This window comes from Eretmochelys imbricata, chromosome 9, assembly GCF_965152235.1.
Source record: "Eretmochelys imbricata isolate rEreImb1 chromosome 9, rEreImb1.hap1, whole genome shotgun sequence".
NCBI classification, from domain to species: Eukaryota; Metazoa; Chordata; order Testudines; family Cheloniidae; genus Eretmochelys; species Eretmochelys imbricata.
Window position 1 is genome coordinate 52,647,860 of NC_135580.1, and position 15,009 is coordinate 52,662,868.

At 43.1% G+C, this 15,009-nt stretch overlaps 1 protein-coding gene across 1 annotated transcript in view; it reads right to left on the reverse strand.

The window, feature by feature from the left end:
• The window catches only part of EPHB1 (EPH receptor B1), a 317,963-nt gene that overhangs the window by 57,256 nt on the left and 245,698 nt on the right, over positions 1-15,009 (reverse strand). The window contains exon 4 of the mRNA XM_077825793.1: positions 13,355-13,510. Within this exon, the coding sequence (XP_077681919.1) occupies positions 13,355-13,510 (156 nt within the window). The remainder of the gene's footprint in view (positions 1-13,354; positions 13,511-15,009) is intronic.

Sequence of the window (15,009 nt, forward strand, 5' to 3'; positions counted from 1 at the left end):
ATGATACAATATTGAGCTTTACTCTATACTGATTGGGGAACCAGGATTGGGGAACATGATAAGATCATAGGGGGCTGATTCAAAGTTCGCTGGAGTCAATGGGACTCTTTCCACTGACTTCAACAGGCTTTGGATTAGGCCCACAATAAGGAAAATGCAGCCTTCAAACTGACAGGTGAAGCAACAGAGAGTCACAATCCCTTTCAACAGGCCAGAAATGTGCAGTTAGACAAGGGTACTGCTTTCTTGGTACCAACTTCCTGAGGCTAATAAAGGAATCCAGTAATTGTAGCCATTCACTTCTGGGCTTTCCCAGTGCTGTTCAGTGCTCAACCCCAACCTCACAGGTCCACCCAACTCCGCTGGGAACAGAGAAATTCAGTCACCATGTTTCATACAGTCCCATGCTTTCATAGATTACTGCTTGAGTGGCACCCCATCTGCCTGTGTTGGTACCAATATCTTTACAATGGGAGGGAGGATCCAGACTGGAGGCTTATATCATCTTGAACTCTCTCACACTCTTCCTCCTCTAGAAATCAGACAGCTGTCATCTTCCAATAGACAACAAAATATAGGACACACAGTACATTGTAAAATAGTTCCTTCTTATGCTAGAGAAAGGATACATCAATGGTGAGGCTGCTAGTCTAGGGTGCCAGTAATCTGGGTTCAAATTCCTGCTTTACTACCGTATATCCATGGGATTGCTTAGTCTTCTGCATGTTAGCTCCCCACCCGTAAAATAGGGATAAAGTACTGCTGTACCTCACAGGGTGTTGTATGAATAAATACATTAACAAATGTTAGGTGCTCAGCTACTACAGTAATGAGGAGGAATGTATAAATACAATAGCTAGATTATCATAGTTGGAGAAACATGGTGTATATGGAACTTCTGTAAAAGGGCAATGAAAAAAAAATCAGAAATGGCAAGTAGTTATTTATGCATCAAGTTGAGAGGGTGGGTATTTCGTGGGGTCTGTGAGGGTCTCTTCTGCATCCAGTTCTATTCAGTGTTTTATTAGCAAGGTGGATGTTGGAATGGAGAATATATTGATCAGATCTGCAGACAACACCGAGCTGGGAGTGATCACAAATGCTTTGGAGGAAAGGAATTAAATACAGCAATGTTGGCATACATTGAAGGAATCAATAATGTGAGATTCAATGCGGCCAAATACAGAGAGATTCATGTAGGACAGAGTAATCAAATGCACAAATATATAATTGGGGACTGCTGACCAGACAGCTGTGCCATGGAGAAAGATCTGGGGGTTAGTAGGGAGGATAAATGGAATGAGTCAACACTGTGAGGCTGCTGCAGAGAAAGCAAACAGAACAGTGGGTTACATTAAACAAGAGAAGTCATTATTCTGCTCCGCTCAGCACTAGGGAAGCTCCAACTGGCCCCCTGTATTCAGATTTTAGCACTGAACTTTAAAAAAGACAGAGACTCGATGGAAGGAGTTCAGAGGAGAACAATAACAATGATAAAAGGTTTGACCTAGGTGGTAAGGTTGCAGGAGCTGAGTGCACTCAGTCGTGTGGAAAGAAGTCTGAGGGGAGGCATGCTCACTGTCAACACGTATGCTGGGGAACATTATTAACAAGAGATGGGCCAATTACTCTCATTAGTCATCAAGGACAGAAAAAGCAGGGATGGCATAGCTGCAGCAGGTTAAATATGAGAGGAACGATGTAAGTACAAGAACAGTTCAGTGATCAAATGAGCTGCCAAAGAAGGCTGTGGGCTTAATATCATTGGATGGTTCGCGAACAAACCAACACTACCACGATGATGGAGAGAGACTTTCCAAATTATTCCGTATCTCTTCAGACCTGAATACCCTGCATCGCCCCATGAATGGACCTAGCTATGATCTGAAACTGGAGGAATAACTCTTGAGTCCCTGGCCCAGTTAGCCTGGAATAGATTTACTTATCAAGAATCAGAGCCGAATCTCGTCAACACTATTACATACGTTTTCTAAGCAGAGAAAGCTGCCCAGTGAGGGAAATCAAATGGCACCAAAGGATGCAGACATGTGCATAGTAAGATTTATGTAGATTAGGTACCTAACTACTAACGATGTCACTGGGAGATAGGTGCCTAATCTGCTGAGCTGCTTTACAAAATCCCACTAGGCATCTATCTGCAGGTGCCTAAATACCTTTAAAACCCTGGCCCTCTGTGCCTAACTCCCCTGTCTGTACAAGGTGGCAATGGTACTTCTCTACCTCACAGGGGAGTTGTGTGGATAAATGCACTATTGACTCTGAGGGCTCGGATACTGGGGTGATGGGACCAGAGTAGAACCTTGAGCAGATGGATTGTGCAAGTAAGCCATTTCTACAAGTACAATCACAAAATGAGCTGTCAAGGCCAGTTAGTTCCTTTTGGACACCTCTTCTGTGGAACACTCTGACCTGCCCAGTGGAAACAGGAAGTATTAACTAGATCTGGGCTTCCCGTAAGCTCGCTCTGAGAGAGTAAATCCAAACAATTTAACGGAAACTGTCACCAACAACAATTTACCACTCCTGAAACCCTTGAGGGGGTGTCAGCTGTTCTCCCCCACTCCTGATACCCCATTTCTCTGCTCTCTCCCTCTTCCCCCCTTAATCACACTGAGACAGGCACTCAGGGAGTCTCTCTGACCTGTTGCCAAGATTACAGCAGATGAAAGCAGATGAAAGCTATTGTTGAAAGGACTAGAAAAATGCCGTCCTTACAAAAACCCATTTTGTTTAATTTTTCCTTCAGCGCAGTAAATGTATTTTCCAGGAATTGTCTGGCAATGAGGCTTGCTTGTGTGCTCAGTGGAAAGGGATTGCATGAACTTTCAAGGTGTGGCAGCAGAGGGGCCACGCTAACATGATACAGCAGTGTATTACAAGTTAGCTAGAGTTAGCTAATGTGATTTTGGAGATGACATAACAGGGCAAAAGGGGGAGAAGAGGGAATGAGCAGTAGGAATGAAACTGGAAAGGGGAGCTATCTTGAATAATCAGGATAAGAATCTGTTGGACACCATGGTAAGCAGTTAGTTACTCACAAAAGCCAATATCTTTATCAGGAATCTTAATGAAAGAGCTCTGTCCATATATTAAAGGGACAATACCTTCACAAAGCATATTTTAAATGAATTTAAAGGCTCCAATCCAGCAAAGCACTTCTCTTTAAGCATGTAAGCAGCCCAGTTTACTATGAAGGCACGTGCTTCAGTGTGTTGCCGGATAGGGGTCTACGTGCTGTTGAACTTTGCAAGAGCGACAACTTCTGAGACTTAGACTTCATCCACAGCCTTCCACTGACTTCAAGGGGCTGTGGCTCAGGTGCTTAAGTCCTTTATTTACGGACAGAACAGATCTGGCACAGACAGTGGCAGATTCCTCATGTGCTCTACCAATGTGTTGCAAGGCTGAACTGAAGGGGTGGCACACAGTAGTGCTGGTAACAGACTAACCTTGACTTGGTGGCCCCAGCGATCTGACCTGGGTCAGGGTTAAAACAGGTTAAGCCCTGTTAGATAGCACTACTCCTTAACTCCACTGACTTCTGCAATAGGGCCAGATTTTCCTCTAGTGTAACAGCATAGTTCCACCCACTGCAGTGGCACCAGCCCAGCTGAGAATCTGGCCCGTCATCTTTAAGGGAGCAGGGAGTTCCATGTCTGCATGTTCGTTCAGTCCTTGGCCTGCTAGCCGAAATCGCCAAAGAAGGTGCCACTTAAAAAGAAATAAACGGACTAAGTTAATTACTTTGAAAAAGTATTACTTTGTGTTATATGTAATATCCTTTTAAAGACTTGGAAATACACATTTCCTTCTCAAATACATTCCCAAATCATGTCCCTGAGCAAATCTCTGATATTTTACACTCATGGGCCTGATCCATTCTTTAGATTGTAAGCTCTTCAAGGCAGGGACTGTGTCCTCGCTGTGTTTGTCCAGCACCCCGCACAATCGAGCCTGAGCTCTGAGTGTGGCATCATGTAAATATTTACTATTGATAATAATAATAATGATCCTGCTCGCATTAAAAGTCAAAGGAGCAAATTTATACACTGAAGAGTAATAAGTCACCAGGAGCAGATGGCATTCACCCAAGAGTTCTGAAGGAACTCAAATATGAAATTGCAGAACTACTAACTGTGGGATGTAACCTATCACCTAAATCAGCCTCTGTATCAGATGACTAGAGGATAGCTAATATAATACCGATTATTTTAAAAGGCTCCAGAGGCGATCCTGGCAATTACAGGCTGGTAAATCTAATTTCACGACCAGGCAAATTGGTTGAAACTATAGTAAAGAACAGAATTATCAGACTCATAGATAAACATGAAATGTTGGGGAAGAGTTAACACGGCTTTTGCAAAGGGAAATCATGCCACACCAATCTATTAGAATTCTTTGAGGGAGCCAACAAGCATGCGGAGAAGGGTGCTTCAGTGGATAGTGCACTTGGACTTGCAGAAAGCCTTTGACAAGGTCCCTCACCAAAGGCTCTTTAGCAAAGTAAGCAGTCCTGGGATAAGAGGGAAGGTCCTCTCATAGATCAGTAACTGGTTAAAAGACAGGAAACAAAGGGTAGGAATAAATGATGAGTTTTCATAATGGAGAGAAGTAAATAGTGGGGTCCCCAAAGGATCTCTTTAGGGATCTGTGCTGTTCAAAATATTAAAAAATGATCTGGAAAACGGGATGAATAGTGAGGAGGCAAAATTTGCAGACAATGCAAAATTGCTTCACATCGTTAAGTACAAAGCTGACTGTGAAGAGTTACAAAGGGATCTCACTAAACTAGGTATCTGGGCAACAAAATGGTAGATGAAATTCAATGTTGAGAAGTGCAAAGCAATATACGTTGGGAAAAATAAGCCCAACTCTGGAAACAACATGATGGGGTCCAAATTAGCTGTTACCACTCAGGAAAGACATCTTGGAGTTATTGTGGATAGTTCTCTTAAAACAATGTGCAGTGGCGGTCAACAAAATTACAAGAATATTAGGGACCATTAGGAGAGGGATAAATAACAGAAAATAAAATATTGTAATTCCACTCCATAACTCCATGATATGCCCACACCTTTAATACGGCATGCAGTTTTGGTCTCCCCATCTCAAAGAAGGTATATTAAAATTGTAAAAAGTACGGAGGAGTGAAACAAAAATGAGTAGGGATATAGAACAGCTTCCATTGGAGAGATTAAAAAGACTGGGACTCATCAGCTTAGAAAAGAGATGACTCATGGGGTATATGAGAGCGGTCTTAAAATCATGAATAGTAGGAGAAAGTGAATAGGAAGTGTTATTTACCCCTTCACAAAGAAGAACTAGAGGTCACCCAATGAAATTAATAGGCAGCAGGTTTAAAACACACAAAAGGATATACTTCTTCACTCAACACACGGTCAACCAGTGCTATTAGCCAAGATGGTCAAGGATGCAACCCCATGGTCCAAATGTCCCTTAACCTCCAGCTAACAGAAGCTGGGACTGAACAACAGGGAATGAATCACTTGAAATTGCTCTGTTCTGTTCATTCCTTTGAAGCATCTGGCACACGCCACTGTCAGAGACAGGATACTGGGCTGATGGACCGTTGGTCTGACCTAGTGTGGCCATTCTTATATTCTTATAACATTGGCAGCAGCAAGCTGGCAGACAGCTTGTGAGCTTTTGGGACCAGCCCTACCAACTCTCTGTACCCCAATGAGCCTTCCTATTTGGGCTTCTCACCATATCCTCCCCCCACTCTCACTCTAACTTCTCAAGACAGTCCTCCCTGCCCCCACGGATTGCAGAAGAGAAAGAGAGGAAGGCGTGTGAACCCTATTCTCTCTCCCTTCATGATGGCTACTCAGTACTGCCTCTTCTATAAAGGCAATTTGGGGGCAGCTCCCAGAGACACCAGCCCAGAAGCAATAGCTGAGGAAACTAACAAAGGAACATGTTTTCCTGATTACCCTGAGCGGGAAGCCGATCAGGAGGCTCCAGAGAAGAGAGGGACCTCCCAAGACCCCAAATATCTGCTTAACAGAGGTGTCTGAGCACAGACAGCCTGTGTGTAGGACAGGGAGGACTTACCTGGCTGGGAGCTTGACCGACATGCCAGGGCAGCCAACGGCAGGCCCAGGCTATCTAGCATGTGGCTGGGACCACTCAGACATGGCCGCTGAGATTGGACAGGAAGAGAGTTTAGGAGGAAGGGACCAGGCTATGGTGGCTAAGCCTCTGCAGGAAGAGAGATGGTACACAAAACCCCCAGAGTCCATTGGTCCTAACTCCCCAGATGGTCCCCAGAGTCACTGAAGGAGGGAGGAAAAATTGGGGAGTCAGAGGTGCTCCATTCTTTGGGACTCATCGGTGCTCCAGGAAGTGACTACATATGTTGTTACTATATTGGGGCCCCCCCAATGCTGATTGGGGCCCCTAGGTACCAGAATGATGATATTTTATTTAATCACTACTTTTCAGCCTGAGTACTCTTTCAAAGTATCTACTGCAGTGAGAAAGACAGGGTGTGTGGAGAGGGGACAAGGCAAAGAGCTGGGAGAGAGGACAACTGTTAAATTTAACCTGAGTATATGTAAAAAAAAATGTTAATGTGTAATTCTGACATCACTAATTCTGACTTTTTAAATGAAGAAGGTGGGTGGGGGCAGCTGTGGAGCAGGTGAAAACATAATTATATCTTACAAAAGTGCTGTCTGCGAATTACAGTTTTGAAAGGCATGTGTGCACAAATATATACCTTGTTACATTTCTAATCATATGAACCTTTCCACATCATCTGCTGGACCTGAATTGTTCTAGGTATCATCTTTATTTTGGTTTCCTTTATTTCTTTTTACTATTTTAAAATTATTATCAGTGGAGTTTTATTTCATGCCAAGGAGAGTGAGGAGCTGACAGCATTAGTTACTGCTCAGCATAATGCAGGCATTGTGCAAGATTGCCCCAGCAAATAAAGGTCTAGGAAAGCGAGAAAAGCAGTTTGCTAGAAAATCCTCCCCGTAAAATAACCTCCCTGTTGTTAACTTCCCAGGCACTACTACCTCAGCACTGTACAAGATTTTTGTTGTCAGAATCTCGTCTATAAATCATATTTTTTTCAGGGGGGTTTTAAAACTCAAACTTGAGAATTTGCTTTGAGCTGCAATGGGATGTTACAGCCCTACTGGGGACAACTTAAAACAAGGGAAAGAATTTCAAAAGCAAACTGACTATGCTCTCTTTAAGTTGTGGAATATGGGCCTAATCTGACACTTGTGTAAGTCAACAGGAGCTTTAAGAATGGCCATACTGGGTCAGACCAATGATCCATTTAGCCCAGTATCTGTCTTCTGACTGTGGCCAATGCCAGATTTTTCAGTGGGAATGAACAGAACAGGCAATCATTGAGTTACCCATGCCCTGTCATCCAGTCCCAGCTGCTGGCAGTCAGAGGCTTGGGGACACCCAGAGCATGGGGTTGCATCCCTGACCATCTTGGCTAATAGTCATTAATGAACCTATCCTCCATGAATTTAGCTAGTTCTTTTTTTAACCTGGTTATAGTTTTGGCCTTCACAACAGTCCTTGGCAAGGAGTTCCACCAGGTTGGTCATGCACTGTGTAAAGAAGTACTTCCTGGTTTTTGTTTTAAACCTGATGCCTATTGATTTCATTGGGTGACCCCTGTTTCTTGAGTTATGTGAAGGGCTAAATAACACTTCCTTATTCACTTTCTTCACACCATTCATGATTTTATAGACCTCTCTCATATCGCCCCCCCCCAGTCATCGCTTATATCGCCCCACCCCTCCCAGTCATCTCTTTTCCAAGCTGAACAGTCCCAATCTTTTAAATCTCTCCTCATATGGAAATTGTTCCATACCCCTAATAATTTTGTAACCCTTCTCTGTACTTTTTCCAATTCTAATGAATCTTTTTTTGAGATGTGGTGACCAGAAATACACACCGTATTCAAGGTGTGGACATACCATGGTTTTATATAGTAACACTATGATATTTTCTGTCTTATTATCTATCCCTTTCCTAATGGTTCCTAACATTCTGTTAGCTTTTTTGACTGCTGCTTCTGCACACTGAGATGTTTTCCAAGACATAGCCACAGTGACTCCAAGATCTCTTTCTTGAGTGGTAACAGCTAACTTAGATCCCATCATTTTGTATGTATAGTGCGGATTATGTTCTCCAATGGACACTACTTTGCATTGATCAAGACTGAATTTCATCTGCTAATATGTTGCGCAGTCACCCAATTTTTTTTAGATCCCTTAGTAATAGCTCACAGTCAGCTTTGGATCTTGAATAATTTTGTATTGTCTGCAAAGTCTGCCACCTAACTGTTTACCCCTTTTTCCAGATCATTTTTGAATATGCTGAACAGCACAGGTCCTTTGGGGACCCCACTGTTTACTTCTCTCCATTATGAAAACTCATCATTTATTCCTACCCTTTGTTTCCTGTCTTTTAACCAGTTACTGATCTATGAGAGGACCTTCCCTCTTATCCCAGGACTGCTTACTTTGCTAAAGAGCCTTTGGTGAGGGACCTTGTCAAAGGCTTTCTGCAAGTCCAAGTGCACTATCCACTGAAGCACCCTTCTCCGCATGCTTGTTGGCTCCCTCAAAGAATTCTAATAGATTGGTGTGGCATGATTTCCCTTTGCAAAAGCCGTGTTAACTCTTCCCCAACATTTCATGTTTATCTATGAGTCTGATAATTCTGTTCTTTACTATAGTTTCAACCAATTTGCCTGGTCCTGAAATTAGATTTACCAGCCTGTAATTGCCAGGATCGCCTCTGGAGCCTTTTAAAATAATCGGTATTATATTAGCTATCCTCTAGTCATCTGATACAGAGGCTGATTTAGGTGATAGGTTACATCCCACAGTTAGTAGTTCTGCAATTTCATATTTGAGTTCCTTCAGAACTCTTGGGTGAATGCCATCTGCTCCTGGTGACTTATTACTCTTCAGTGTATAAATTTGCCCCTTTGACTTTTAATGCGAGCAGGATCATTATTATTATTATCAATAGTAAATATTTACATGATGGCAGTGTCCAAAAGCCACACTCAGAGCTCAGGCTCGATTGTGCGGGGTGCTGGACAAACACAGCGAGGACACAGTCCCTGCCTTGAAGAGCTTACAATCTAAAGAATGGATCAGGCCCATGAGTGTAAAATATCAGAGATTTGCTCAGGGACATGATTTTTGGAATGTATTTGAGAAGGAAATGTGTATTTCCAAGTCTTTAAAAGGATATTACATATAACACAAAGTAATACTTTTTCAAAGTAATTAACTTAGTCCGTTTATTTCTTTTTAAGTGGCACCTTCTTTGGCGATTTCGGCTAGCAGGCCAAGGACTGAACGAACATGCAGACATGGAACTCCCTGCTCCCTTAAAGATGATGGGCCAGATTCTCAGCTGGGCTGGTGCCACTGCAGTGGGTGGAGCTATGCTGTTACACTAGAGGAAAATCTGGCCCTATTGTAGAAGTCAGGGGAGTTAAGGAGTAGTGCTATCTAACAGGGCTTAACCTGTTTTAACCCTGACCCAGGTCAGATCGCTGGGGCCACCAAGTCAAGGTTAGTCTGTTACCAGCACTACTGTGTGCCACCCCTTCAGTTCAGCCTTGCAACAAATTGGTAGAGCATTTGAGGAATCTGCCACTGTCTGTGCCAGACCTGTTCTGTCCGTAAATAAAGGACTTAAGCACCTGAGCCACAGCCCCTTGAAGTCAGTGGAAGGCTGTGGATGAAGTCTAAGTCTCAGAAGCTGTCGCTCTTGCAAAGTTCAACAGCACGTAGACCCCTATCCGGCAACACACTGAAGCACGTGCCTACATAGTAAACTGGGCTGCTTACATGCTTAAAGAGAAGTGCTTTGCTGGATTGGAGCCTTTAAATTCATTTAAAATATGCTTTGTGAAGGTATTGTCCCTTTAATATATGGACAGAGCTCTTTCATTAAGATTCCTGATAAAGATATTGGCTTTTGTGAGTAACTAACTGCTTACCATGGTGTCCAACAGATTCTTATCCTGATTATTCAAGATAGCTCCACTTTCCAGTTTCATTCCTACTGCTCATTCCCTCTTCTCCCCCTTTTGCTTGTTGACTCCCTCAGAGAATCCTAATAGATTGGGGAGGTATGATTTCCCTTTACAAAAGCCGTGTTAACTCTTCCCCAACATACCATGTATATCTATATGTCTGATGCTGTCCTTCACTATAGCTTCAACCCATTTGTCTGATATTGAAATTAGTTTTACCAGCCTGTAATTGCCAGAATCTCCTCTGGTGCATTTAAAAATAATTAGCTGTCCTCCAGTCATCTCATATGGAGGCTGATTTAAATCATAGAAGATTCAAGTTGGAAGAGACCTCAGGAGGTCATCAAGTCTGACCCCCTGCTCAAAGCAGGACCAACCCCAACTAAATGGTAGTATACCACAGTTAGTAATTCTGTAATTTCATATTGGAATTCCTTGAGAACTCTTGGGTGAATACCGTCTGGTCCTGGTGATTTATCATTTAATTTACTAGTTTGTTCCAAAACCTCCTCTACTGACACCTCAATCTGGGACAGTTCCTCAGATTTATCACCTAAAGGGAATGGTTCAGCTGTGGGGATCTCCCCCACATCCTCTGCAGCAAAGACTGATACAAAAATTTTTTCATCTGAATGTCTTTAGCTTCTCAGCAATGAGCTTGTCTTCCTTGAGTGCTCCTTTAGCACTCCTTTGTCACCCACTGCCTGAGACAGAGCAGCCCATTGAGTTGCAGGCTCAGACGGGTACAGCACAAACTGGTCTAATTTCACTGGCTAAATTGAGTAACATACAAAAAGTGAATAAACAGCAAAGTGAAGAGGAAGTTAGGTCTGAAACATCCTTTCAGTTTCAATAATCCAAAGTGCCGTTAATACAAAATCAGGAAAAGGGCACACAGACCCTCAGCTGGGATCATTTGGCATAGCTCCATAGAAATCATATAGACAAATCTTCACTGAAGACAATAGATCTTCACCAATTTATAGCAGCTGATGGTCTGGCCCATGATTTTAATCTGGACAGTGCCCCTTTCACTAATGAACGTGGATTAAAAGGAAAACTAAAATAAATAAAGTGCAGGAAAGCTACTTACAACTACAAAGGATTACCTACGAGCAGATAATGAGTGTGTATTTCCAAGATATTACACCAGTGAATACAAGCATCTACAGATACACTATATTATTTACCCTTATGATATGTAACCACTCTGAAACAGAACAGCTGGCACCTCAAATTAGAACATTTTAAAATTAAGCCTTAACTGGAACAAATAAATATTTACCGATGGACTTTTTTATACAGTACTCTTCTGATGATGCATACTGTAAATCACCTATGGAACAAGATGCAATAAAATAGATTTATTTACAATTGTTCTATATGCCTAGCACTTCCTCTGCCACTGACAGCTAAAGTGATCAAACAAAATATAGAAATTAATCTCTTATTTCAGATGCATATTTTTAGATATTCCTTATTCATGCATTATATAAGCAAATACAAGCAATTCAGGATTCTGTGTGGCTTATGCTGAACACACACACATGTCGGGTGCATAGGGAAGCACAAGGATGAACATTAGTTACATCCAATCACTTTTTTCAAGACATGCCGATGTCCAGGATAAACCCACAAAGCAACTGTGCAATCGCTCTTGAAAAACGTATTTTTATGACAATAAACTTGGCATTGCACAAACACAGACGAATTGAAAATTCACTTTTATTAAAGAGTACCAGCCTAGAAATATAATTCTGTGCTTATACTGTACTTATTAAATAATAAAATACAAGATGCCAGTGAAGTGGAAAAGCGGGGGCAGCAAGAAATTCCCAGTTTTCACATCTCAATTATTTTTAATGGCAAAAACAATTGTTTTGCAATATAGTCCCTGTGACCTTTCACCCCACTTGGAAGGAAAGCTAGTCCAGGCCAGGGCTTGTAAATCTCCAAGGCACAGCCACCATCCTGCTTGATACACCAGTGATCTTCAGAGCAGAAGCCATGGGTCTCTACAGCTTGGGCTAAAGAACCCAGCTCTCCAGCTAAAATCTAAAATGGACTCACATTCTCTGCGGATCGGGCACAGAGGGGGACACGTAACACTGACCAGTGGGTCACACAAGGACATGGTTGTTAAAACTTTTGGGGGAGGAAGTAGAAGAGGGCCTTTGTATACCCTGTCTGCTAATTTGCTCATTTTTAGGATTCTGGCTAAGGCCTCTGACACCCTTTTAACTGGGAGTTTGACCAGAAGTTAAGTTTGACACTAGGTTTTTGTGCTGTGCAGGTACAGCACCGAGCACAGTGAGGTCTAGTCCACGACTGGGATGCCTGGGCACGGTGCTAGTACAAATATATAATATTGATAAGAATGATACGCTTTCAAATAAACAGAAGCACACAGTAGCTGTTGACTAGCAATGGACTCTTTCTATATCAAGCTGATTTTTTATGGAGCGACCGACTTAAGATAGCTTCTGCCGTCTTATTTACAGCAGACAGCCGAGGAAGATGATTCATTTCAAGCAAAGCCACACAGAATATCAATGCTTAACATACTCCTTGCCCCTGTAAAAGAACATTCCATCAACAAGACTACGAACAAGACAGCAGTGGTAGATAACCTGCAATTCTAATTTATCCTGGGGATTGTCTGCCTCCAACTGCAGACATTGCCGCTTAGAAATATACACTTCTGGGAGATCTTCCAGCTTGCACCAACTGATGTCTGGGTTGTGGAACTAGACATTATTGAGAATGTGGTATACACTAAACTGCTATCAGAAGAACCAGTTGCTAGCAAAGCAGCAGAAGTTGATGCACGATGACCTGCTCATGCCAGTCTAGTGATAAAAGGATTAGTATTGATGTTATGACACTAGGCACATTTCCATTCCAACAGAAGAAGACGGTATCAAATCATGTGGTAACAGATGGCTACTGAACACTGTTCATGTGGCCTTCAGATGTCTAAAATCTTCAGTGTGTTGGCTCTCCCACCTCTATGGGAACACAGTGAAGATGCATCTCAGAGCCGCAGTTAGAAAACTGCAGTCCATCCCTCACTGACTCGTCCTGTAGTGTGCAGCCTGAAGGGCAGCTCCTAGCTGAGGTAAATTAACATAGCTTAGTGATTTAATGCAGCAGCATCTGCTGAGTACCTGGCCCTGAGCCTTCATAATTAAACCACCTTTCCTCCTTTGGCCACCATCTAATGATACACTGCAGCTTTCTATTCCCCATCTGTGTAATTGGGACACTGTTACTTACTGGTGCAGGCTGCCTCTGGTGGGTCAAAATCAGCACGATAATAGCCAATGCGGCAGATGCAGATGGGAGAGGCCTCCGACGTGGAGCGACTGTTGGTGGGACACTGGGCACAGGTCCCCATGCCCTGGTTGGCCTTAAACATCCCTGCTGGACAAGCTGAAACAGAAAGAGAAGAGAAGGAAACAGGTGAATGCTGAGCTCTGCAGTCTAAAAGGCGCACCAGAGATTTTGACCTCCAAACCCTCTTCTTCACCTACAGGAGGTGAGTCCTGATTTTATTATAAAGCTAAGACACCAACGACAGACAACAAAAGAGACTTTGTGTTATTACAATCACAAAGGGCAGCCTGAATGCAGGGAGCTAGCTAGAGACAAGAAGGGAGCAGTGTGGCTCTCCTTAGCCCCCAGGTAGATGGTTTAGAAGTGCAACCCTGCAGGGGGCAGATCGGAAGTTAGTCTGTTGGAGGAAAGCTCCTGCAGAAGGGAGGAGAGAGACTCATCGCAACTCCTGAGAGGGCACCTGGGCAGTGAGACCTACAGGAGAACCTGAGACAGGTGAAAGGGCATAGTTTATACATGGAACTTAGGGTCAGCTGTTGTGTGTAGGTAACCCAGTCCCTGAAGAAAGGGACTGAAATCCTGTGGCAGCTGAGAATTCGTTCATGCACTGGCTGGTGAGTTGGCTTACACACTCATTGGAGATCTCTCTCACCCATGTTGAAAGCCCATATACTATACTGGGGCCCTGACCAATGACAGCTGTGATCCTCAGCCAGTTCAGTGGATGAAGCAGGTCCGTAACTTGTATGACCACAGCCCCCCAACCCCTTCTTCAGATGAGGTGGCCGTCTCAGAAGCATGCCCTCTTACTGACGGCAGTGCCGTCACAAAGAAAAATGCCAAGCAGACGTGATGGCACCTCCTGGAACCATCTCTCACTCTTACCCACCGCAGCAGAGACAAATGGGGAGAACTTTGTTTCTATTTGGAAACATATTTTCTCTGACTTGTCTCAATCCTACTTCCGACCATGCCGAAAACAAGAAGAGTCAGGAAAGCAAAAACCTACTAGCTAGACGCTAAAAGCAGAAAAGCAAGTTCAAGGGATATATTAGCCATTATGCCTTCTTCAGGCTGTTGAGAAACTAAACAATAAAATTAGGTCAATGCCCTTATTCTGGTGGTTTTCCCGGGAGTTTGAAGACAACAGTGTGCGTATAATGCTGTTTTCTGGGCATGAAGTGGTTTCTATTCCATCCTATTTGAGTTTTTGTATTGCCCCCATCAGTATATCATCAGAACACCCGTATTTTGGCATTTGCAGAGTTGTAGGCATGTTGGTCCCAGGATACTGGAGAGCCCAGGTGGGTGAGGTGCTACCTGTTATTGGATCACCTTCTGCTGGTGAAAGAGACAAGCCTTTGACCTACACAGAGCTGAAGAAGAGCTATGTGTGGCTCAAGAGCTTGTCTCTTGTCTTGTTTCTTTGGTGGCCTGTGATAAGTCAATGGTTTCAGTCCAGTCACTGTTTCCACAAAAACTATCACCACCAATTAGTGCTGTAGACATGCCAGCATATTCGCTAGGCAAAAGTGATCAATTCCATTGGGATTTTTACTAACACTAAGTGAATTCTCTCAATAAGCTACTTCCAT